This window comes from Vidua macroura, chromosome 5 (assembly GCF_024509145.1).
Source record: "Vidua macroura isolate BioBank_ID:100142 chromosome 5, ASM2450914v1, whole genome shotgun sequence".
Taxonomy (NCBI): Eukaryota; Metazoa; Chordata; class Aves; order Passeriformes; family Viduidae; genus Vidua; species Vidua macroura.
Genome location: NC_071575.1, coordinates 16,336,504 through 16,363,569, shown reverse-complemented (window position 1 = coordinate 16,363,569; position 27,066 = coordinate 16,336,504). Strand labels below are relative to the sequence as shown.

Here is a 27,066-nt window from a genome sequence, read left to right as displayed (position 1 = left end):
TATTAATAAATTGGGTTTTTTAAAAGCAGGATTGAGCTGTAGCATAAAACGATCCCTTTCATTAAATTATCTGCTCATATCAAAAGTCTTCACTGTAATCAAATTAGGCATTCAACTCACTTTCCTTCTTACTGATATACAGGTGCAGATTGGATTTTGCTGAGTAGAAGAGACACAAGAGACATGAACAGAGAATTAGCTAACTTTCCAATATACCGTTTTGTAGGGAAGATAAATAATCCAGGGATTCAAATAAACATACAAGTGTAATTGCACTCATGCTATTCCATTGCATTTCAATAAAATAGCAAAATGCATCTGAGAAATGTTCAGATCTTGTGTGCATCACAATGACTGCACGCTGTACATGAGAACAGTAATACTGAAACATCACAAAGCACAGTGTAGGCTAGACAATTTGAATTGAATTGAATGAGGCAGTAGTCATAAAGAGACAAGTTAAATCATTTACTGAAATTATCCTTTCTGAAAATGCCACAATGAGTCTCTGAGTTGCAGCTAACTGAGATGATACAGCATGCTCCACTGTTTGATTTTAAAAATGGTAGAAAAAGGCTAAAGCCACTTTATACTGTCAAATGTATACCAATGGCAGAGGATAATTACTTTTATACATAGGTACCCTGTTAACTCTCAAATGGTACAGTGCTTCATTCATAGCAAGAACAAGACTTAGGCATTGAAAAGTTACAGATCCAGATCTAAATACTCCTGTAAGTTCATTCACCTAAACAAGGACTGTTGGTGTTGAGAGCAGGAACTCTATCAGTATAATACTAGAAAAATATATTCAAATTGCTTCACAATAATGAATTGAGTGAGAATCCTAATCAAAACAGGGCTAAGATTTCCTTTCATAAGGATTATTAATATTGCATCAGTAATGATGATTTTGTATTCAAAATTATTTCATGCCAGCACAAAATCTTTGGAGGGGGAGAAGTTTTGCAAGTATCCATTTTATGGTCTTATCCATACTCTGTGGGGTGTGCATATAAAGATATCTGCCAATCAGTTTGTAGGAACTGTTGAAGCAATCCTGTGCCACCTCTGCCACATGTTCCTCTTCCCTTTGTTGAGTGACTATTAGTAATTAATTACAGCCTACTGTCATAAATCTGCTTTTCCCTCTGCTCTGATCTTTCAGCATGAGCTTGTGATTTGACATGGATTAAGCAGTTCAAATGCCACTCTACAGGAATCCTAAAAAGGCAAAGCAGGGCTGCTCACTACAGACTGTGACACCACTGGAGACCCAGGGATTACACAGATCACCGTGGATCCACCATGTGGTATCACTTGTCCTTTCTCCATTCAGATGACATGCTGAGGGAACTCCTTGCTCCTACAGTAAGTTCTACAGCTTGCATCAAGCATGACCTGCCAGGACTGGTCATCTAACTGGCACAGAAGCTCTCCCAAGGTCATGTAATGGCTGGGAGAGGATTTAGGATCACTTATCCCAGTCCTGTTGTTGTTAGCCTTCTTACACACCATTGGGAGGGAACTGTCACCCCTCAAATCTAGCCATGTGGCCAGATGTTATGTAATTGAATAAGACAATAAATGTGAATACCAGATGATTTGGGGCAGCTAGGCAGGAGTCATGGGAGTAGCTGCTATACAAATCTTACAGTTTCAAGTGTTAAGACAAATCTCGAAAATTTTCATTTTCATAATGGTAAGAAGTCTGTTCCTCCATGTCTTGAGTTACTTGCTTTTGCTTCCTCCATTCCCTTCTCTGTACTTCACTATTTTGACTGGTAGCACCATACGTTTTCTTTGGACTTACAAAAGTTTCATTGTTCATCTCTGTTTCCTCGGCCAGTTCATCCTGATCAATTATGCCACATTTCTCTTCATTGAGGTTTTCGGGATCAGCCCATTCCTGCTTCTCCCCGGAAGCAAAGATAGCGTAGAATATCACACCACTGTAATGCACCAGGGCTGCAATCAGAAAGACGTTCTGCCATTCTTCACGGGTCTGAAAGAAAGGTGCAGGTCTCATTAAGTTGCCAGTAATGAGAAATATCGCTTTCCGAATTACGCCATGAATTAGCACATATTGAAGAATGACTGTGATCACTGATTCCTGATGCTGAAGATAGAACAACTTATGAGAACCATTGCAAAGATTTTTTTAATAGATATAATTACAGCAAATATAATAAAACTTTGTCTCTTTGTTGGTTTTTTTCTCACAGTAAAATTTCACTCTTGCATGTGAAATATTTGTGGAGTTGGAAATGCAGGGATTTCTCTATCAACTACATAAATATTATTGTAAATCAATGTTTGCTTAGAAACTCTACCATGGGGGTATGGAGTTTTTCCAAGCACAGTTGTATGAAGATACTGCAGAGACTTGGGCTCAGGTGGTATTAAATAATATCTGCCTACACAGATAATTAGTTATAATAGCTGAGAATTAGGCCAAGGTGGTTTTTAAAAAGTAAATGTTTAAGACAAACAAAAAGCAGCTGCAGAGACCAATGAGGAAATGGCATCCCCAGGAATCTTTGAAATGTCTTAAATTTGTTGCATTACATAACCCTTTTCCTAGAAAACATGGAGAAATGTTACCTTATGTTTTGTCATTGCACCAACAATGAGTGGGCACACCATTCCCGACAGTGTCCCCACGCCGTTGGAGATCCCCATCAGAATGCTGGCATAACGAGGGGCTATGTCCAAGTGATTCACATTGAAGCCTACATAAAATGAGAGAAACAGCCAACTGTACAGCATTGCACTACCAGGCCAACAGGGCTTTCTACAGCCATTCTGGCTGAAGAAGACTGAAAAGGTTAGCAACCTCCCTACTGCACCTCTGAAGATTATGTTGTATAGAAAATAAAGTTTACTTTGGCTCTGTTTGAAGTGTCTGTACTTTCCATTTTCTCGTACTGGAACAGTGAACTTGGCAAATATTTTTAATTAAGGAATCAATCCCTCAAATTAGTGAAATATCTTCTATCTTTTTATTTATGTAGTAGTGTTTTTAATTTGTGTTTTAATCACATGAGTGGTTTAACAGCAGTTTAACAACTTGATAAAAAATATAATATAAACCAGTAAGAAAAACAATTATCCTTACTGTAGTGTGTTTTCTGAGCACATATTTTATTAAGAAATAAAAACAAATGCTAATTATTAGCTCAGATAACTATCATTCATTAGGTAATGAAAATTAGTCATATTAACTGTGGTTGATCACAAGAAGTGACGATTAATTCCAAGTGCATGGTAATAAATAAGGTAAGAAATAGACTCCTGGGAAAAATCCTGCTATAAAAGTTGATCAATAGAAATTGCCAGCTATGCAAGGACCTTGTAACTGAGCAGCAAAACCACTTCTCATCTGCAGAATCCTGAAATAACTGAAGACCAGCAGTTACTTTGCTGGTCAATTTTGTTCAATAGATCCATGTTCTTGGCAGTCTTCTTGGAAGATCTTCAATCTTAAGAAAATCTTTAATCTTCATAGCAAAGCAGGTTTATTTCAGCGATGCTGGTACTGATGGTGCCACAAAGCAGCTTGAGACTATAAAACGTGGGTGAGACCCATAAAAGTGTTAGAAATAACTTCTGGAGAAGGGCTGGATGTAGAATGCAACAGAGGGAGGGCTGACATAGAGAGCAGAAATTGGGTGCTAGGGTTGGGGACAGGATTGCAACTGATAGTCTTTGTGCAACTATTCACTGCATATTCTCTCTCTCCCTCTCTGTCTCTCTCTCTTTCCTTTTAGGCATACAGTTAAATAGGATGAAAAGGTGATTGACAGTGTAAAAGTATATTAGAAAATAACAGCATAAAGCTGATGTAAATTGGAATCAATAAAGAGCAAGTTCTTTTCAAAGCTTCAGGTATTGTGTGCAACATGTTTCATAGATACCAAAGTGAATTAGTTCTGATATGGGAAGAAATAACGAACGCCCCATGAGTTGCCACATTAAGAGCAAACAAAATAATGGAAATTATGACAGTAAGAACAGTGAGGATAATAACATCAGTTTTATCATTAATAAAAGCAAGACTAAGATTAATTCTTACCTGAAATTGCAAAGCCGCTGAAGCCTACTGCTAACACCAGAAAGGAAATAGCCACACCTTTTGTGTGAGAATAACCAACCACCAAAAGCAAGGTTGCTTCCATCCCAAAGCCTTCCAATGAAACACATGAGAATGAATTACATTTAAAATTCTAGTTGCCATGAAAATACTAATAAGCACTATCCAGAGTAGCAGCTTAAAATGAGAGAAAATTATTTTGTATATTTTAGCTATTCTTGAACACACGTGGGAGCTTTGTGCATTTGCAGAAATATTTGTATATTTATTGTTTGAGAATATATTCCTTTTTTCTCCTCATTCACTGCTGTATACATGACCCAAACAGTTGGTGAAGTTAATTCACTGTATTCACTGAGCAATATAGGAAGACAATTGAGAAAGTGAGTATGTGCAAAGGGCAGAAAAATTCACAAACCCACAAACATTTGAGTGAAAGAAGAAAAACACTTGCCTTTAATTTCTCATGGTTGTAGTGATACAAGATGTTTTTGGTAAATGGAACAAAAGAGTGTTTTACATACACAACACAACAGGACATCCCTGACCATCACAGGGAACTTCCAGTCTCTGCCATTACTGGAAATTAGTATTTTCTAATATGTGACATTGCAATCCTTCTGTTTTGTTTTGTTTTGTTTTAATGACATTATTAATATGCCCTGAACATACAATCAATTTAACCATCCTTTCTGAAGATGCATAGCCAAGTTATGTGGTATCACTGACTGTAGGCATCTCTATTTCTAGGAGCCTGTGCCATCTATAAATAATGCAAGCCAGCAATTGGCAGTGGGCAGCTAACGACTCCACAGGCTGCCTGGCTTGAAATATTTTCTTTAATTCAATATCAACCCTACATGTCACTGATTTTTCAGTTTAGTGACTGAATTGGAAACAAATTATTTTGTGCTGAGTTAATATTTTTCTGTTCATCCTTCACTTTTTACCCCCACCCTAACCCTTTCAGCCTTGTCAGTGGGCTCTGCTGGGAGTAGCAAATGGGAACATGGCCAGTGACTTCAAGAATGTATCCACTGGGAAAGGGTGTCTCCAGCACCATGGTACAGGGTTAACTTTGTCTGTATGGGTTTGCAGGATGAGGCCTATTTGATCATACTATGCCCATTCAATTATTAACCAAACTTCTTGTCTCCTCCCTTTTTTAAAGCATACTCATATGAGTAAGGATTTATGTCATGAGGCATCAGCTCCCCATTTAATGCTTCAGATTAACCAGCTATAAATGCAATCTTGAGTAAATTGTCTCTTGTCACAATTAAACATGGATGAAACTGTGATACTTGCATCGACTGCAACACACAATTGAAATGTCATATTTTCAGAATCCAATAGTACCTCCACAGTTCATGACCTTCCTTACAGTGGTAGTGGTTAAGATCTTCCTACTCCGTAAGAAGTCAGCTAGCTGCCCTCCAATGGGCACGATGATTGTCATGACCATGTGAGGAACTGCTGACAAAAGGCCAACCTGCAATTAGACAGATGCGAGCTTTACTGCCATTTCTCCTTCAAGATTTAGGGGCAAGAGAACAGGAACCATAATGTTTCTTCACCTCTTTTCCCCTGAATCACTTTATCTGATTACAGCAGATGCTCAAAACTGGGTGAGGGAAGAAAGATCTCCTTGTGGCCCAGGAGGAGAAATCAGAGCACAAGTGAGAATCTCAACTTAGAAATGCCATGCAATATCCTGTTCATATTAAATTCTATCATAGACATCACAAAGCCCTGTCATATGTGTCCTGATACTGGAGTGCTCTATCTTGGCTTTCAACTGTGTTTATATATTTTTGTTATTCATGTTCTCAAGGACCTCCTTCCTGAACAACAAATCAATCCCTGTTACCTGCCTCTGTGTAAAGGAAGGAAGTACCTGCACATTGCATAGGGACTGAAGACCATACAGCATAAAACCTGACATCATGAAATAATTTTAAAATTAATTAAATAATAATATATGTAAAAACATGGATTTATATTTATTCTTGTGGGATTACAGCCTACAAACTGATGTTCTTCTTTTCATTTTCACAGAATCCCAGAATCCCAAAATGGTTGAGGTTGGAAGGAGCCTCCTTCTGTTCAAGCTGGACTGCCTAGAGAATGTTGCCCAGAACTGTGTCCAGACAGCTTCTGAGTTTCTCCAGGAAATTCCACATCCATTCTGGGGAACCTGTGGCAGTGTGCAGTCATCCTTTAGTAAAAAAGTGTTTCCTCATGTTCAGAAGGAATCTCCTATGTTCCAGTTTGTGCCTGCTGAGCACAAAGTTCAGCTCAGAGCACTACTGAAAAGACCCTATTTTAGTCTTCTTTACACTCTTCCTTCAGATATTTGTACATATGGATGAGAACCCTGCTGAGCCTTCTCTTCTCCAGGCTAAACAGTCCCAGCTCTCTCAGCCTTTTCTCATAGGAGAAATATTTCTACTCCTTCATGGCACTCCATTGGACTCTCTCCAGTATGTCCACATATCTCTTGTACTGTGGAGCCTGGAACTGGACACAGTACTTCAGGTGCACCCTCACCAGTGCTGCATAGAGGGGAAAGATCACCTCCTTCTCCCTGGTGGCCTTTGCATGATGCAGCCCAGGATACCATGAGTCTTTACTGCAAGGACACACTGCTGGCTCATGTCCAGCCTGGTGTTCAGAGGACTCCCGGGTCCTTTTCTGCTAAGCTGCTTTCCAGCTGGGCAGATCCCAGCATGTACTGGTGCATGGGCTTGTTCCTCCCCAGGTGCAGAAACTGCACCTGGGTACACTTTCCCTTATTGGACTCCATGAGGCTCCTGTGAGCCGCTTCACCAGCCTGCCAGGGCTTCTCTGTACAGCAGCACAACCCTGCAGTGTAGCAGCCACTGCTCCTACTTTTTTGTCATCTCCAAACCTGCTGAGGGTACACTCTGCTGCATCATCCAGGTCATTAATGAAGATGTCAAATAGGATCAGATTCAGTACAACCCCTGAGACAGAGTTTTAGTGATCAGCATGTCATCTTCTAGAAGCTTTTCTTTGAAGCAGTAATTTAGTGAGAAGTTTGAGTTTACTTTCAGTGGTGTGCAACCTCGTTACATTGACAGTTGGTTTTACACTGGTTTTAAATTAGTGAGGTTCACAGAGATGCAACTCTAACATTAATGAAAAGCAGCTCAGAATAAAGAGATGTACTTTTTCTTAATATCTCTCTTCATCTCCATGCCATACTTGGCCACTTAGACTGTCATTGCTACCATGCCACAACCATTGCTTCTCTTGCAGAACCTGGGCACACAGTGCTCCCAGAATAGATAAATAATTATTTTCTTTGTTATCAGCCTTAGACTTGCTTGAAAATAATTACCACATAGCAAGTATGTATGCTAAATGAAAAAGTTTTAAAATTTTTCTAAAACAATTGTTCTGTATTCCTCATTCATGCTCTGAAGAGGAAGTGTAACAATTCTGATTTTAATGAAATGGTGGTGGCACAGAATATAAACCTATAAAGAATTTGATCTTCATTGCTAATAAAAAGTCACAAAAATCAAGAAATTAAATGGTTAAATGCTGAACGGTCAACAGTAGACAAAATGTACATTTCTAGTTATTTACTTAGTGGTTTTTCATTATATGTGAGGGCTTTTAATCAACTATTTCCCAAAATAACTTCTCCTTTCTTTCCTTTTTCTAATAATTTGATGCTCACATACTTTTATTTCTATCAGGTCAGCAGAAGTATGTCATCCCAAATACTGGGAATAATCTACTGTAATGATTCCAGGTCTATCTGGTTCTCCTCAAATAACTAAACCATAGCACTAAGTGCCATGCCCAGTTATTTTTTAACATCTCCAGGTATGATGTTCACCTCCTCTCTGGGCATACCATTCCAATATTTAACTACCCTTTCAGTGAAGAAATTCTTCCTGATATTCAACCTGAAGCTCCCCTGCTGCATCTCCTAGGTCACTGCTTACTCTCAGACATTTACCTTGCTTATTGCAAATCCAAAGACTTCTTCAAAGTAAGCAGGCTGACTTATAAGGAGCAAGTAGAAGGTCCAGCTTCTGCAGAAGTTTGCCACAATGATTGCATAAACTGGCATTGAAGTGAAAAATCTCTTCCAGGGAGTATTAAATTTCTAGGGGGAAAAACACACAAAATTGGGTAGAGAGAGGCAAAATAAAGAACCAGTATCTTTTATTATCAAGCCTATTAGGTACATTGCATGCAACTTACATCGTAGATCACTTCAAGTGCAAGTGAAATATATCTCTTGAATTACTGGCAGAAAAGAGGTAGAGAAATTTTCTTAGAACAGTTAGTATTCTTAAGGTGGATACTGCACTACTATTGCCCTGCTCACTGAAATTACATGAGGTCTTCTGGAATCCTGCTGTTGGGATAACAGGATCAGTTAAAGAATCAAAGAAAACTAGAGAAAGCCTTGTGTCATTCCCCAATTTTTGGCATGATGCAGTTTGAGACATTCTATTGAAAGGAGTGGTAAAAAAGTATTGTCCAAGCTAAGACACATGCAGTAGCACAGCAACAAGCAAATACCTGCTTCAGCCTAATTAGTTTAATTCAGAAAAAAAAGGCCTGTGGTACAGAATTTAATATCTTGCTTTTCTGATTTCTTGCTTTTCTGGCATTTTCAATTAGTATTATGCTCCAATATTCCAATCAGAAGCTGAAATCTATAGCTATGGCAATACATTGATATTCTCCTTTTTTTTTTTTTTTTTTTTTTTTGAAAAAGTTGTTAATTGTGCTCTACGGGCCACTGTATGTGGTTGTGTGTGCACCCATGAGGTTGGTACCAGTTTTCTCTGCAGGAAAACCATCTTACTGCAAGGAAAATCCATAACCTGGAACAAGTGTGTGTGTGTCTCCAGCCAAGACTTGATCAGCCAAATTTCAGATGCATGCCCAAAAAGACAGTCTGGTATTTTACACTCCTAGCAAGGCTGTTACCCAAAACATGTAGAGGAAAGACCTGGAGTTATTTTGTTCGAGAATGTTCAAAACTGAAAGTTAAGAATAAACAAGAAACACCTTTGTTTTTCATTACTGTCAAAAAAACTTGCCTAAGGGAGCGGAGGGAAGTTTGATGGGAAAATAGGTTTTAACTCAAAGTTTCCAGGATCTTCTCAGAGAGAGGATAAGAAGTCTTAAAGAACCTGAGCTACTGTGTGAGTGAGCAGGGCAGAAACCCAGTCCTTAAGCTATTAGATTTGCAATTATCCTTAACAGGAATTCAAAAGGCAGCTGGATAATTTAGTGTCTGCAGTCAGATTCTTATTTAGCCAAATCCATGAATATTTTTTAGAACAAGCATGACAGTTACTCAAGAGCAGGAGGCCAGAATGTGTGGTTCCCCCTCCCAACCCTTCCCTTCCCTCACTAGATCAGAGAAGCTCCATAAGCCAAGAGCTTAAACAGCATTATGTGTTTTCCTGTACTCATCGGTCCAGCTGCAAGAGCCTGATTCTGTACTTTTCTTGAAAGGAAAAGCCCATATTTCTGCTAACAGCATCCATCCAGTCATATGCTCATCTTCTGCAAAGTGCTCACAAATGACAACAAGGAAAGCCTTTTTTTTTACTTACACTTGCATTAGCTAGGCTGGTTCCTTCTCCTATACTTGTTTCTATATATATCCTTTCTTCATTGGTTATTGTTGGATGCGCAGCAGGACTCTCATAGGCATGAAGCAGCCAAAACACGTACCAAACAATCCCAAACGTTCCTGAAGAGGCAGGAAAAGCAACTTGTTTTCAAGGTCAATAAAGCTACACTTCAGTATCTGCAAGCCTTGAAATTTGTTTCAAGTGCCAGTTAAACAAAACCTGCAAAGAAATTATGCCCAGGGAAGTAACAAAATATGGCAACTAACTGTGTATATTGTATGTCTGCTTGCAAAGTATTTCAGCATTTTGTCACTTTTATTACATTATGCATAGGACAAGGAAAAGTCAGGAAGAAAACTCTCTGTAGAACCTAGGAAAAAAAAAAGCAGACGGACCATAAAGTGGTGGCAATCTGCATGAAGGGATGTCATCTTACTTCACTGTAAGATGGCAATGGCAAATCTTGTGCTGTGTCCTGTATTTCTGGGGAAGACAGAGAAAACCCACTTCAGCTAGGCTGCTGATGTGCAAGGCTGGTTGCAGCCACCTCTGCCACACACTGTGAGGGGAAGAATGAGACACCACAGATCAGCCACAAGGCCATACCCATGGGACCGCTTTGTAAAGTGGCACTGCTTTATTAAAGATGGACAGCATGGGGAAGATTTCTCAGGGCAGAAGTGTTCAGGTCCATTTGGCTCCCTGTCAGCAGCATTTGCTGTAACTTTTGCTGTTAGTGTGCACTCTGGGGCAGGTCCCACACAAGTGTTTGTGCTGCAGAGGAACCTTTGCAACTGCATCCAATCCTGTCACTGGGTGACCATGGGCCGCAGCCTGGTCATTGCAATTTTACAACCTTCTGTAACAGATGATTACAAAATGAAAGCTCTCAGAATCTGCAATAAGTAGGGAATAAATTGGAGCACCCATTTGCAACCTCTCCATTCATGAAAACAACTTTGATCCATCCTTGTTAGACAGGTTTTAGTAAACGACTGGCAGTACTGATCTAGTGGCAGATGTCCTTCATGTTAGGCAACTCACCGTAAATATAAAAGACTGATGACCATCCTATGTACTGCACCAGCACCCCTGCCAGGGGCATGGCCACCACTGCACCTGCGTAAGACCCTGCAGAGAAAACAGATCAGTAAAACATGCCAGCTGTGGTGGGTGTGCCCAGCTGTCAGAGCAGCTGATCCAGACAGGTGCTCATGCGAGCGGAACTGGAGGGATGTGTTTGACTGACTTTTTATGAACTTGGAGAATGGCATGGAAGCTCCAAAATTTTGAGTGGGGTGACAGGAAGAACTGGCCCCTCATGCATTTTGCACTCTCATTTTGCAGAGTTGTGCCCTGTATGGAAGTAGGATAGTAGGATTTGCAAATCCAAAACTGATGACAGACAACTACAGAAGCACATGCTATATGTGTGCTCTTGAATGGGAAATCCCGCCTGGCACTGTGGTGGGTGAGGTGAGTTTTGGACAAGATAATGGACCAAGTTTCAGAAGCTTCATGGAGGAATCCTGATGAGTGCAGATATGTTGAGAGGCTCTTGTCATGGCCCTAGACCCATCATCACACAAGCACTGGTAGCAGAGAGGGTGCTCAAACCAACCCTGAGTCTGTGTAACCATGCTTAATTCATATCAGCAACATAAACAAACAGCTGGAATAAATAGCCAAATGTCGACAGGGAGATAAAAGAGGATAAAAATGTGGTCTGCGCCAAGTTTTCTGATTGGGAAATACATAATACTGGTGAAATTTCTAAGTGTCTTGTGGAAAGAAATGAGTATTTAAGTGCAATCTAGATAATAGGTTTCAGTGCAAGACAGTGCCAATGGCTTTACATGTTGCTCTGAATTATTCTAGGAAATGAGATACTTATGGTTTTGAGAGTAATACATGTTTTGTTAATAAACATTTGTTAATGCTCTACTCATTAGCAAATACTTCTCTGCAATGAAAAACTTTTCCCTCATCTTCGTGTAATTAGTTTTTCATACAGATTTCCTACAGAAAAGCCCTGGGCCAGAATGTAGGTAAAAAGCCCAGGAACTTGCTTAACCTGCATTTTCCTAATTTTTCCATTGCTCCTATGCACCATTCAAGTGAAAGGATCAGTGATCTGTAGCCACTAAAATGGGTGTCAAGGTGAAGGATGGATCTTTCTCTAGAGATCCCATGCTAGGAATTTCAAGGAGGGAAGATTGAGAATGGAGAGGCTTTTTTTTGGGTGTTTTCTTTTGCAGGAAGTGAAAACACCTAAATAATTAAAACCTGAAGCCATCTGTAGTAAAAACAAAATTCCCATAATATACAAACATGGGGCTTTTTCCACTTGCTTCGCTCTTCCTTTTATTCTTTATTTTGTTTTTTAGTGCTGTATTTTCCCCAGCCATACAACTCTACTGCTGATGGACAGAATTTTTTTCCTGTGACTTTTACATTTTTACTGAACATTTTCTCCTACAGACATTCATCTTCAGCTGTCAGCACTGGAAAGGAACACAGAGAAGAGAGTAAAGTATATGTCTGATCATAACTCAAAACAGAATGAAGCAGGACAGCTGCTGGCAAGAAGTTACATCACCTCCACTGCAGTATATTGAGCAACCAGCCTAAAGTACTGAAGTCTTTTTCAGATAATTTTAAAATGTGTGCTTGTTTAGGAGCATCCATTGAGTATGCATAATAAATGGAATCCCTAAGGATGATGCAAATAAAAAAAAACAATATAATTTCCCTCATGTGAACCTCTAGACCCATTTTAGTTTATTATGAGAGCCATTTTAAGTGTTGGCTTTAAATGATAAAATGATGGCATATTAAACAAAAGAGGACTCACAAGCTCCTAAGCTAAGGGTACAAGGTGATTGTAGCAAAGGGCAGAGGGTCTGTGCAGCTCCTTCAAATAATGAAATTAATAAAATAAATCTCATAAGGATACATGCTTACATAAACCATATAAGCCCATCAACTCACCACAGAATGAAGTGGTAGCCAACCTGCTTCTCTCCAGCGGCGGGGCCCACTTACTCCACATCCCATGGCAGGCTGGGTATGTGACGCCCTGGCAGACATTTCACACATCACATGATTTGTGATTTCACTGCATTCCACTTGAAGTAGTTGCTGATGCTATTCCTACTGCCTAGGTGTTTGTCACCATGGAATGATATAGGAAGGGTAAGGTAAGTCTGGAAGAGCTCGATTGTTTGAGTATGAAGATGTCACATTAATCTGAATTACCTATTACCTGAACAGTAATATGTTCTGAGGTAAAAACACTGTTTAGTATATGCAGTTGATGGCACAAGAAAACTAAAATAACTCAAACTGCAGCACCAGAAACATATATTTTTCTTTAAGTAAACTTAGAAATATCAATCAGGATAATTAAAAATTATCAACTCAAAATGAGCAGCAAGTAAAATCGTATATTGATCAGAAACCCTGATAGAAAGAGATCTTACAGCTTCTAGAACCAAATCTCAAAATCAAACTCAGTTTGAAAGGACCAAAATCGTGTGTGCTCCTACCTCCACCAAACCTTGAAGAATTCTCACAAACATCACACAGCCATAATGCACTCTTGCTGCAGAAGGGATGATCATGTTCAGTGTAGATGTTAGAAAGATAGCTGCACCAAATACCCTATGGAGAAAAGTAGCATGAAAGGGAATACAATTATTATCTATTCTTCAGAAGTATTTTCATGTTCAACTTTATAAATATTTATAAACTTATTTTAAAATACATTGTTACTATTTTTTTTTTCTTTTAATAAGTATTTAAATTGTTTGCATTTCAGTCTCTGAAAACTTGTTCACAGGAAATATATATGACTTCATTTTTGTGTGTGGTCTTATTCACAGTAGGATTAACGGTTGTGTTATAGCATGAAAAATTTACAGTCAGAGAGCAACACTGTTTATCTAAATTCTCTACACCTCTTGACAACAGCAACAACCCATGTCTAGAGAGCTCATTATCTGAGTGACAAGAAAGCGCTAAACAGATGAGCACAAAAGCAAAGAAGCTGAGCAGGCTTCTATATAAATCAGTTCCTTTGTCACTTAGAGAAGTGACAAAGGAACTGATTTATATAGAAAACAGTCTGAAAATATGAATTAGAATACAAAGCCCACAGTCATATCTTGACATTTAGGAGACTGCTTTAAAAGCCAAATAAGCATTTAACTGAGAAATAAGTATTATCTCACTGTGGTGATCCCTGAAGAAATGACTTCTGCCTTTTGCTTTCTTACCACTAATAGAAATATCAGGTCTGTTATCATAACACTATTGACTCAGGGAACTGCAGCAAATCATGTGAATTAATAACCATGTGAAAGAAGAAACTGTAACAAAGAGAACATGTTTAATTATCCAAACAGCTATCGCTAAAGACCGAGTTTCCAATCTCTGCTACTTCTTTTAATGCCAACTCTTAATACGCCTAGGTTGTAAATGCATCATTTATACTGAGTTAGAGCCAGTCACTTCTGCTACTATTTAAAGGGTTGAGTATTGTTTCCACAGAGACAGCATCTTTTCATCCATTCATTGCCATTTATCCCAAAAAAGTTTGTCTCCACTTTGACAAGAAATATTCCAGGTTTTTTCAATTCATTCACATAGTCTTCTGTCCTCACTACCACGATTCCTGGACAGGTGCCACTTTTGGATCAAGACAGTCTTCTTCAGCTACAGACTCCTCTGCCCAGCAGGGTGCTCCTACTGAAAACTGATATCAAGAGGCGCCTCATGTTTCATGCATCCACCAAGCAATTCTGAAATCACACTTAGGTGTGTGTTTGAGGATAAGCAGCAAGTTAAAGGGATGGTGTCAGTAATTAACTTTTTGGTGGAATGCAGATCTACATCAATTTGGGTGAATGTATTGAGTAAATTACATAGTGTTAGAGGGATTTGGTGCAAACCCATAAAGCACTCAATATTTTCAGCCATTATGAGATCTATTTGAATCCCACACTATTATGGATAATTATATGCATTACAGAAGTGCCTGGGGTGGGTCATCCATACATATGTTCAAGGTTGCACAGTTTAAACAAGTGGCAAAGAAGCCTTTGCCTAGATCAGTATTAGCATAGAATCTCATTTCCAGAGTGCAGTTGGGACAAAAGAAAGTTTTTCCTCTTTCTAGGGCTGGTAGGTTCATTGGCCACACAGCCCCTGTTTTCCTGCCCTGTGTCTTAGCAAATAACCCCTCTGAAACTGAAACTTGGCACCACTGGTGAACCTACCTAAGCTGAAATTGGTTGGGTAAACAAGGAATAAAGAAAAAACATGGACTTAGTGAATCCTATTACTGCAAATAGAAATTCTCTTTGAGCTCAGCTCTTGAGCTATTTTTGTTCCTCAGCAAATTCTACACCTAAACCCAGTTATGATGGTCAAGTCCATAATGTAATGTTGTAGTATAGCATTAGATTGAGTTGGAAACTCTCATGGGGATAAATGCAGAGCTTTCTGTGCTTGTGCACAGCCTGTGCTTAAGGAAACACTCTGCTGACAGAACAAATCAAGTTATGGTGTAAATGTAGTTATTTTATGGTTTGCAAGTAAATTAAGGAAGCACAAGCTAAACTAATAATATGCTGAATTATTCAGCCAACAGTGTGCACATCTGTGTTTTGGAGCCCTTCTGCTGCAAAAGCTGGTGGCAAGACTAGAAAGGCTGGAGAAATGATTAAGCTTAGCTAATTTTCTTGGCTTACTCGGCAGACAGGAAAATATTCTGCCTAGGCACTGTTATGTGGTAAAGAAATGAATAATTGAATGAGAACAGTGCTGAAGAAGCAGCGCAAGCCAAACTCTGAGTAACTTCTGGTTGTGGACAGAAGAGAGTGGGACTCAACAGTCTGGGCAATTCTGTGGGATGACTCTGTTCTGGAGAAATTTCCAGAAGGAGATATGGGCGGGAAGAACATCCAGGCGGTCTTGTAACCCCTACAGCACTTTGCAGAATGCAGAAAGCAAAGTACTTTGAACTGGGGCAAAGTACAACATAAAACTGGTCTTAAAGATCCTTTCCAATTCTGACACTATTTGTAGATAAGTCACATCTTGTTTGCAGAGGACAAAGTTAGTACCAGCCATCTTTTATTTTTTTTTTTTTTAATCTGTAGATCCCAAGTACCCTTAATATGCACATCTCATAAGCTCATTCACAACCAGCTGTCATCAGACAACCTCCCTCGCCCTTGTGAGAATATTCAAAGTTCTGAAGACCTTTTGCAGTAAAGTCCAAAATCAAAGTTAACATTGACAAAATTAGCTAGTTTTTCTTATTCACATTTTCAAAAGCAGTTGATTTAAAAAACAAAATAATAAAAATTGGCTGACAAACGCATTGATCATAAAAAAAAAAGCCTGTACAGATTCTCAGACTTCACCAAGCAGAAATCAGAAGGCTCTATTAGAAGTTTTATGCAATCTTAATTAAAGTCAGTACTGTATCCAGCCTTGGCAAGGATATATGTGTGCATGAGGATAGATTGGTGACTTCATATCATAAATAATTCTGTAATTCCTTTATTCCCAGCTTCAGTCCACAGGAACTGTGGACTGTTAGAGGAGGAAGACCAAACACTGCTGGAAAACTATTGTTTGGTGTTAAGTTGAGGTAAAAAGCACTAAGACAACTTCTTAAAGACAAATGTTTCAACCATCATTGGAAGCATTAGGTCTGATTTTCCTTGAACTCTCCAGAAAGCATTGTTTAGAGAAGAAATGTGTAAATATTTGAGATGAACAAGTTAAATTGAAAAAATCAGCAACAGACCCATAGTGGAAGTCTTGTCCTCTGAAATAATTTTTGTTTCATTATTATTAATGATTAATTATTATTAATAATAATTCTTGATAAATACTGAATTTTCAGCTTCAGATGTGCATTTCTGAAACATTAATTTGCTATTTTAGTAATTCCCATTTACGTAGCATAAAACAGTGGTCGGGCTCTAAAGTTTAATTCATTTGCTTGTTGTTTTCTTACCTGTTAGCAGCCAATTTGTTTGAGATGAACCCTCCTGGAATTTGTGTCACAATGTAACCCCAGAAAAAAGAGCCATGAATGAGTCCTACAGTCTCTGGATCCCAGTTGAATTGGGCTGTCTGTAAAGGAAATGGGACACATGCTGCAAGATAAAGCATACTCATTGTAAGATAACTGCTGCTTAGAAGTCACATAGAAGTCACCCTGTGCTCCAAATCAAGCCTCTTTACACTGGCTGCTCAGGATTGCTGGGCTTGAAAGCCCCCAGTTAAGGCAAAAGGATGTTCAATACCCTTGTGAGATTACTGCTTTTGCTCTTAGGAGTGGGAAAGGTTTCAGCCATAAAGTAGCTAATGTTGGACCTTCAACTTTGCCACTTGCCACTGCTTCCCCCTAGGCTCCTTAAACTTGAAGCCTTTGCTTTCAAGACCGCTCAGAGTTATAAGAAGGACCTTTCAATGTACATATCCATTTTCCCAAGATTATCAAGGTTGTTTAAGTCCTTTGAGTTAATTTGCTTCATGGTCAGATTTGTTCACGGTTCTCCCTGTCAGGGCCCAACTCTGATCATCCACTGTCAGCATTAAATGGCATGGAGCAGAAAAAAGTTGGGGGCAAGGAGAACATCTGAAGACAAAGCAATCTGAGAATAAAACCAGGTAACACTAGCCAGTGACTAGTTTATCTTTTGTTACAAGTGAGGCCAGTGTAGCCAGTTGTCACTAAAACACCACAGAGAACTGGCTACTGTAGTGATAAGCATTAACATCTCTTTTTTTGATATTACTTTCTGCATGTTAAAAGAAAAACAGGTTTTCCCACTACATTGATTTTTTGCTCACGAAGAAGCAAACTGAAAAACAGCTCATTGTTTGACCTACAGCCAGATGGCATTAAATTAGCCAGACATGTTTACAGAAGGCTGAAGGGTTTCCCTCCCCAACAATACGCATTTTAATCCCTCCCCAACAATACGCATTTTAATGTGTCCCACTTTCCTGTGCTGAAGCACTTCTGTTTAAACACCTAACTTTATGCTAGCAATTTCCAGTTGAGTTTCTAGGTAGTGTTAATTTCTGCAGGCAGAAACCATGAGATATGGAAGAAGGTTCCTCCTTATTCAGGAGATGCTCATGCCCAAACACTATGACTTTAGATTTGTGGAAGAAATTTACTTGCATTTTCTGAAATTACCTTTTCTGAGCTTCCCAACCTATGCAGGCACATACTTTCTCTTGCTTAAGGACAGAACCTGGAAGTCCCAGCAGCACCATGGGGAGCAAGGATTAGACTGAATAAATACAAATTCAGCAGGAAGTCTAAGCATGGCTCCTATGATCATGAGTTATGGATACAGGCACACTTTTAACATTGGAAATTTACGATAGACATTTTCTGCACTCTTCTTTACCAAAAGTTAAATGATGTAAGAGAAAAGCTGGTGAATATTTGCACAGCATTTCATTCAAGAGTCAAGATTCCTATGAATTTATTAGGCCAAAAACATTCAAAATATAACCAAAAATAAGTCAACAAGTAGAGCAAATGTAGAGATTCAAGTTCATAAAACCCATAAAGAGACACTTGACATCACAGCCAAATACTGAGGGAGGATGGGGAATGCTAAGGTATGGATTGAACCTGCTGGGGTGCATTGATAAAGCTGTGTTGGATCTGCAGTGGACCACATGTCATCCACTGCAAATTTGAAAATAGCTTGGCACCTAGCTCTTAATAGCTCCAGACAACAATCTATGTTGTTGAAAACCTGATGCCTTATTGCCAGTGACTGCTTTAAGATCATGAAAATTATCCACTGATATGAATGTAGTAGCTGCAGCCCTACATAAAATAATTGATAATTCCTTCTGCAGCAGCATCAGAGCACATTTCCCTAAGAGAGAGTAAAGAGCAAAAGACTCTGCGACCACGGCAAAATCTGTCTACAGGTGACAGATCAGGGACCCGGGAGACATGCAAACTAATTCAGTTCACATTTCTGGTACTTATCCTCTCCATGACACTGCAAATCCTCAGCTCTTGAAGATTTTTATGTGACTTCATCACATAAATAGGAATTAAGTGCCTGCACATCTATGTGTATCAAGACTGGTGCATCTCCCTCCTTCTGTTTTTTTAATCTGTGTATACACAGGGCTTTGCTATGTGGCATTTGGGTGATTTCGCAATAGGATCTGCTGAGAGCAGTGGAAGGAAGATGTTTTCTCACCTGCAGCTCTGGCTTTCCATCGACATAGACAGTGCTGTTGTTGACCATCTCCACGATGGCCACGCCCAGGTTGCACCTGATGCCGAAGGAGATGCAGAAGCCCAGGCCGCTCATGATGGCGATGATGTAGCGCTTGGGCAGGCCGCAGCAGTAGCACTCGCACAGCGCGGGCCGGCGGCCGCTCGCCGCCACGGGCCGCCCCTCCGCCGTCAGCTCAAGGGGCTCCTCCTCCACGTTGGTGCCATCGATCTTCCTAAACAGATGAGGGAAGAAAAAATGAAGGTGGCCTTTCGTCTCAGTAAGATTTGCTGAAACGTGGATGGACAGTTCGATGCTCTGGTCACTGCTGTTGTGAGGTGCTTGTCTCCTGGTAGTGAGGTGAGTTAATGCTGGACAGGCTGTGAAAGGTTAGCAGAGACTACAGTTTTTCCTGAATGACTTCTGAAGGTTGCACATCTGAGCCATCTAGCCAGACAGCCAGCTGCAACAATGTTCACAGGCTATTCTTGAGCATCTAACTGGAGGTCTGTTGTGATAAATTCCATTGATTTTTTGGAAAATTTACATTTAAATTAAATTAACTAATTTCTAACTAGATCTACTAAGCAGAGCTGCCAGCATGTTTCAAGAAAAAATACAAATACAACACAAAGCATGGTTTCGCTGAGCCCCAAACTTCCTAGAATTTGTTTTCTCCTGTGAGACAAAAATCAGGGCTGTACAGCATAGGAGAAACCTTTCTGGCATTAGATTCCCTTATTAAAGACACAAAAGAGACAGGCCCAGACCTTCTCTGCCTGGAGGCATCTGAAGTCACATGTTCCCTCTTCTCTGAAATATCCTGCCACTACAAGGACTTCATTTGCTCCAAAATGAACCCCTGCAACTCCTATTGTGGAACGTGTCGCCCTTTGTGTAAAATACTATGAAATGAGATCTGAAGGCAGACAGGGGCTTTCTGGGCAGTAAATCCACCATTCCTCATCAGCAGAGGCTGAAATGGCTTTGCCTGGGATCAAATTTGGTGTGGCAACTGCAGTGCAGTTGGGAAGAATTAGGAGGGAAGATGCCAGGGATGGGGCTTGAATGGGAGCAAATGACACTCAGTTCTATCAGCCTGTGAGACGCTGGCCATCAGCTACCATCTAACACAGGAGTGCAGCTCCTCAGGCTTTCCATATCCAGCCTTTCCTTTTCCTACAGGCAATCTACCCGGGATATTCATATTAAATAAAATGGCACTTCCATGCAATCTGGAATTGCATGATAGGTGCAATTAAAATTTAATTTGGTCTCTCAGTCTGATGAGGGCTATTAACGTCGTGCTGCAGGACCAGGCAAAGTCTGTGGCAGGAAAGGTGAGGTAAGAGAGAACTAGACACACCCACCAGCCCAGAGCTAAATAATTCTTTTTCTAACATTACCTTTCCAGGTCTATTTTAAAATGCAGATTATGGTTTTTCTGACAGGCTGAAACACTTAAGGACATGGCTAGCTGTGAATACGTTACTAACCCACTGAACACTAACCATGAGCTTAAGGTTAAGCTTTTACTAAGAGAGGCCTTGATCAGCAGCCTTTCAGTGTTGGCATCACCCTGAAGCAATGAGCTCAGGATCCAGCTCTTTTTGTGCCTGCCATGGAGTACTGTGAAAATATGAACAGTTAATTAACCTAAAGGAAGCCCAGCTTGCCATGTAAAATGATGAGATTATTTCATTCACTCTTTTCTGATAAGAAATAACTTATTTCCTTCTTCCACACATCTGGCTGAGTGTATTTGAAACCTAATGTATATATTTGATATGTATTTGAAACATCAGTTTTCAGTATGAAAATCAACTTAAACAAATACTGACAGAGCATACATGGATGGGCTACATCTGACTGGGTTGGCTTTTTTGGGACAGTGCTGGTTAAATCACCACTTTTCCCAGTTGCTTTAGATAGTACTCTGCACTAGACAGTTTGCACATGTTCCACTTAAAAATCTCATCATTTTTAGGCTCTAGAGCTAACTGGAGCATCATTTACTATATTATTCCTTTTTACATCACAATATAAACCCATTATTTCAGCCATAGTCTTAGCAAAAAGAAAATAAACACGGTACAGTCCATCAGCTCATGTTTTCAAGAAACACTAGAATCACAGTATTTTGGGCCAAAAGGGAACTCCTGGGATTGTTTTATTTAATTCCTTTCTCAAACCAGTGCTCACTGCAAAGTTAGATCCTTAGCTCATTGTCAGACTGGAGCAAAGACTTTCCATTCAAGCAAGGTAACACAGAAAATGTGATGTTACCGTGGTGTTATTGGGGGTGATTGAGATCTTATGATTCACCTGCAGGGAAACAGCATTTGTTAATGAAATGGGAGTACGGAGACTAATTCAGTCAGGCACTTGAAAAAGAAGACACCATATATTCTATGCTCTATGTGTTAATAGAGGTAAGTGTAAACAGAATGAGATACCAAAATAAAGACCTCAGGAAGTAAAAAAACAATTGAATTTTTTAGAACTGTTGTCATCTCCAAAGTGTTATTAACAAGCCAAAAGAAATAATTTTTCTTCCTCTAACCGCATATAAGATATTGATGGAATTAAATCAATTAACAATTTTCCAAATATTACCAGGCTCTATTTATAAGAGAGACATTAGACTTTAGGGGGTGCATTAATTTGGGCAGCTGGCAAAGATTAGACACTTCATGCAAAGCCAAAACATCTGGATGTTTTCAGCTGGCTGTCAATTCAGATAGGCATGAAAACATCCTTCTGCTCCAAATTCAGTGCTAAAAGTGGTGACCTAGGACTAGCACCGTGGACCAATATTGTCTCTGCAGAGAAATTAATTATTCTGCTGTTGTATTTGACTAAGAAAAAGAAGCAAGTTGAGGACTGATCCACCATCCTAAATCCACACAGTTCATTTCCTACTCCCAGAAATTAATTTCAATGCCTCTGTACTGGGTTTGTCTTGGGGAAAACTATTTTTCAGTAGCAGTCCAAACACACAGGTATTAGAGCAGTGCAGACATTCACATAGCCAGTGTCTGCACTGGTTCTTTGGTTTTATTTTATTGAACAGGTACATAATGAAAATATGGCAACTCCATAAAATTATGAGAAATTTATCTTCCAATTGATCCATATATTTTCATAGTGTCGGTGAAAATTTTTACTAGTTGTAGACCAATGACTTAGAAGAAAACTGCTTCAGGGCCAGTGCTCTCCTCTAATTATCAGCCTCATGCAGGAGATGCAGGCATGCATTTTCCTGCACAGCAAATGTTCACTCCTTAGATCTGTTTTTCCTTTTCCCAGCAAATGTACAACACTTGGCAAGTAAGAAGGGCTAGGTTATTTGAATATGCATCCATATTCTGCGCTCAAATGTCATAATAACTCAATGCAAAATTTCTCTTTTTTTATTGAATGCCTACTCTGGCATATACAGAGTTTTGAAAGCATGAAAGAAAATCCCCATCAGTAATAAATAAAATCCCTAGAGCACATATACATTCAGCACTCTGTATTTAAGGGAGTTTTAGCAGAGGAATTAGTTCTTTCTTTAAATGATAAATTAGGTGTACTTGAATTTAATTTCATTTTATTAAAAACTCATTGATTCTATAGTAACAGGCAAATGTTAATATCCATTGTGTTAAAATACATTCTAGAATGGATTTCACCAGATGTTCACAGGCAGCTGGAGCACAATCATATACAGTGTTCAAAGCTCACACCTACAAATCCAGTAACTACAATGATCCCTGCCTAACTTCAGAAACCCATACAGTAATTATCAAAAAATATCATTAATCCAAAAGCAGACACAACCTCCTAAGATCTTATTAATTCTTCAGGGATTTGTCCAGGTGATAATTTTCCATAATAAATCCTGTATTTGATGCATTGGTACCCAGCACAAATCCCAGCACAAATATCCAAACTCTCTCGAGTTATTCAGGGCATGGGACCTCTGTTGCTGGTTTCTGCATGGTATTTCCATGAAACCCACAACAAGGCCCAGACACCGAGGGACTGCATGTCCCAGGTGCTGCACTCCCGGGCTGCAGGGCAGTCTCTCCCCAGTGCAGTGGTGGAGCGCTGCAGGGATGTTTGTCCCTGGGGCGCTGCTGTGCAGCGCTGCATGAGTGCACTGAGCCCTGGCACTAACAGAGCTACAAAGGCACAACTCATGCATCAGCTGGGTCTGCACACCCCACGCTGCGTTCACAGCACTGCATGGTCTGGGAGGCACCAAGCTCCCCCTGTTTTTGCACAAAGGGAAAATCTGAGAGGAATAATTCCATGATCCAGCACAGTCAGAGGAGCCCTGTCCACTGCAAGTGTCTATCACCCAGCTTCAAGCAATTCAGGCTAATTCACCAAGGGACATCTACAGCAGTCAGAACTACGCCTATCAGGGCTACACTTCATACAGCAGCCATGTGGCATAGCCCATATGTTTTTTACATTAGAAGTGACAATACTGGGCTGTAAACCCACTTAGACACTTCCCACTTCTTCAGGAAGCCCACAGTTGCCATTAGCTGATCCTGAAATCCTGACATTCTTGAAGTAGGCAGAGCCTAAGATCTTACTTCAGTCTTTGCCATTTTCCTTGACTGCAGTAAGTTCACAGAAGGACCAAAGTGTTTGTGTCTGTCAAGAAGATCTGCATGAAATCTTTCTTTTCTGAGAAACATAATGATGACAGAGCCACAACTCTGATATTCATTCACCCAAGCCTTGAATTCTCTAATATTTTTTTACTGCCCCACTGTATAAAATTAATCAAGAAAAAAAACCACTTTTGCATAAAAAAAAAATTATACAAAGCATTTACAACATTTTCTAAAACATCTTCTAAGATCTCACAAATTAAACAGCTGCCAACAGCCTAAGGAAAGGATGGATCTTGAGTCTCTCAGTTCAGTCCCCCCAGCCTCCCTTGCGGGATCCAGACACCCTAAAGTCACCTCCTGTGAGCAGAGGTGACTGCTCACAGCACCCACCAAATAAGCACACCTGTGAGGAGGCAGTAAGCTGCTTTATGATGCTTGTGCTTTAGCACTTGAGCTGGACTGTGGATAATTGCTATGGAGCAGCTGCTCTTGCCAGGCACCCCCTTCTGGGTCTGCTCTCTTGTTTGCAAGACAGAGGAAATGTGGCAGGAAAGCACAGACCAGTCATATTTACCAAAGCTAAAACGTGGTTTTCTACCCACTTTGGCAGTTTTGACATCAACACATCACAGTCAGTGAAGTCACAATTGGAGGTCTAATCAAGAATGTGCATTCTAAAAATTCATCAAATTATGATGAATGCTAGAAGAGAAACCAAATTCTTTGCTGATTTTCACCACATTAAAGACAATTGGATTGGATGAAGAGCAAAGTCAAGGTTGCAGCTGGTATACAGGTATATGTACCACCATATAAAAGCACAAGTGCAGGCTCTCATTTGTAGACTAAGCTGTAGAGAATAAAGTTCATATTAAAAACATGCATGTTTTAAAAATTTATTTATTTTAAAATCATTTATGGAAACTTTCAAATATGACTGCATATTTCCTACAGGACTGCTCAAGTTGCAGCAATTCTTACTTAGATCTGACTCCAGACATAGTAAAAAAATTTATAGTTAGGATTATTTCCTCTGCTGATTGGTACATCTAAGGAAGGCTCTGAGACACCTATGTTTAAAACAGAAAATAATTAAGTTCAACAAACTTTCTTGCATCTCAAGTGATATTTGGATTAATTTGATTCAGGTGCAGTGTTGCTGAAGTTGGCTGCCTCTACTATTAACTGTGTAGGATCTAGCATGACAGCTTTAATACATGACTACATGAGGAGAGCAATCTGGATAATCTGAAGTGAGCCCAGTGTACCTGCCACTTCACATATTCACTTGATACAAACCTTACAGGTATTTGGTAAATTGATCAGCAGAGCCCACAGGAAAGAGAATTTATCATTAAATAAATGACTTGAATCAATGTTCTAAGAGATAAACAGATTTCCTGGAATTACTGTAGAGCATTGTAAAAGTAAAAAAAAAGCAAAACATCAGGCTTCATCTGTAACACTGTAAATTAGAAAAAGTTAAGTAGGAACTGTGTAGAACACAGATACTCTGTTCACATGATAAAGAAACTGAATAAATCTAGTATAATATGTGTAAATTCTTCTAAATTTTCTTGTTATCAAAGGCTTGGTTAGATATACCAAGAACTGTTTCTTGACTCAAAATAGCATTCCAATAGAAGGCAAAGGGGTGGATATGAAAGCAAATACAATTCAGTCACTAGAAAGACCTTCAGTTAAAATGTTGGCCTGATCCACACAAAGATTTAAAACACAACATCAAGCATGGAAGAAATGCCACTAACCCCTCTGGCTCTCATCTATTGATTACACAAATAAGTGTTGTCAGTAGCCATTACAAACAGAAATAATCTTCTATTTAAAGGAGAAATATCTTTCCCTTTATGAAACTGGTAATTTCTTACATCATATTTTCATTTCTCTAAAAATAAGAATCCTCCATTTCTTTTTTCTTCATAAAACCATCAGGTTAAGATGAAAATCTTAAATCTTTTTTTCTGCTTTTGATAGCAAACAGCTGCTTCTCCTTATTCGCTCTCTAATTTGCTAGTGTCAGTAAACTCACACATGCACATCTCTATTGAATACATTTTCTCTTACTGATTTGGAACAAGCTTTAAAAAAACCCAGACCTGTAATTTAGGAGCATGAAGTCTAATTTCAAGAGTGGCATCACTGAGAGTGTTAATTCCCATTAAATTATTGCTTTTTCTCATGCAAGCTAAACCACAGAATTAGTCACATTTAATTATTTAAAGGTTTTTTTAATTAAACAGTTCTTCAAGCTTTTTTCAATATAAGAACATTATTTCATAATTTATTTTCACCTTTCTCGTTTAATATAAATATTCTCTGATCTACAGTCATATGCTGTTGTAAATGCTCCTTTTACATCTTCTGTCTTACAGCAAGCTGTCTCACTCTCTGTACTCTGATGTTAATTTTGCAACTCAATATTCTGTTTTATGTTTATACATTTTTTCTATACTGCATTTCTCTTAATAAATTGAATCAATGGACCTGTCTGGGAATTTTCTGTTGGGTTTTACCTTCTCAGATTCCCCAGCGAGTCACTAATGGTGTTCTTCACCTCTTCCTTTCCTGGGTTAAAAAATCTTTCTTTCAGTGAACCAAGCCCTTTGAAAGGCATTTTGTCTTTCTTCTTCAGTAAATCCCTTATGTTAACGAGCATTCACTTCTGCTGTCATATTTCCCAATGCCAGAGCCGGGAGCCTCCACCAGTCCCTTCGGTGACCTCTGCAACAACAACCAGTTGCTCAAGAAAGGAGCAGGTAAAAAATAATAATTAAAAAAAATAAAGTCAGATCTTGCAAAGCCAGAAGGGAAAAGCTGTGGAGTGAAGCCCCCCCTGAAGCACTGAGGGCTTGGCAGGCGCTTGGAGCGGCTCTGGCGCGCTGGGTCGGTACCTGTGCGGGGCAGCGGCTCCGGGGCTGCAGCTGGGAGCTGCAGGTGCTGCTCAGGCCAGCGTCCCTGGGCAGGACGTGCTGCCTGCTCCACAGGCAAACCTCAGCGTGGCTCGCTGGGGCTCATCCTCAGTGCATCCCTCCCTCCCTCCTTCCCTCCCTCCCCTGCCTCTTTCACACCGAGATCCTGTGCAAGGTGGTGCTATAGTAACAGACACAATACCTGTCCTCAAGCCGCTCCAGTTCGCTAATAAGACCTCATCTATGGCAAGGGCCAGAAGTTTATTAAATATTTACGAGTCCCTTCTGCAGGGAGGGAATTATTGCAAGCTACAGTTCCCATTCACCGTGTACCTCCGCCCAGGGGATGCCCCCTGCCCCAACACACTTGCTGGTTTGAACCCAAAGCTGCCTTCCCATGCCTGGTCATTTATTATTGATGTTGCTGGGCCCTTGGGCAGACAGACACGGAGGGGCATTGGTGCGATGCTCTTTGAATAAGCAATGAAAGACCAGCCATAAATTGAATCC

At 39.7% G+C, this 27,066-nt stretch overlaps 1 protein-coding gene across 2 annotated transcripts; it reads right to left on the bottom strand.

The window, feature by feature from the left end:
* Positions 1-1,620: 1,620 nt before the first annotated feature.
* Positions 1,621-26,276, bottom strand: SLC17A8 (solute carrier family 17 member 8). Of its 2 annotated transcripts, XM_053978454.1 has the most exons (12): positions 26,161-26,276; positions 18,993-19,245; positions 16,763-16,881; positions 13,278-13,392; positions 12,721-12,808; positions 10,774-10,860; positions 9,709-9,848; positions 8,088-8,237; positions 5,453-5,585; positions 4,076-4,186; positions 2,605-2,732; positions 1,621-2,005 (listed from the first exon to the last, which is right to left on the bottom strand). In XM_053978454.1, the coding sequence occupies exons 1-12, from the start codon at positions 26,259-26,261 to the stop codon at positions 1,667-1,669; spliced, it is 1,764 nt and encodes a 587-aa protein (XP_053834429.1). In that variant the 5' UTR covers positions 26,262-26,276; the 3' UTR covers positions 1,621-1,666. The 2 variants fall into 2 exon arrangements, with proteins under 2 accessions (XP_053834429.1, XP_053834430.1); XM_053978455.1 differs by lacking the exon at positions 8,088-8,237 and having other exon boundaries at positions 26,161-26,261.
* Positions 26,277-27,066: the final 790 nt, after the last annotated feature.

Bases quoted from the DNA above. Each gene is read 5' to 3' on its own strand.
- SLC17A8 (XM_053978454.1), bottom strand. From the start codon at position 26,261: ATGCCTTTCAAAGGGCTTGGTTCACTGAAAGAAAGATTTTTTAACCCA. The intron at 12,809-13,277 runs GTAGGAGCACAC...AATGTCTGCCAG, and splicing joins TTCTTCAAGGTTTGGTGGAG to GGCGTCACATACCCAGCCTG. The intron at 4,187-5,452 runs GTACTATTGGAT...TTTCATTGGAAG, and splicing joins GAAGGTCATGAACTGTGGAG to GCTTTGGGATGGAAGCAACC.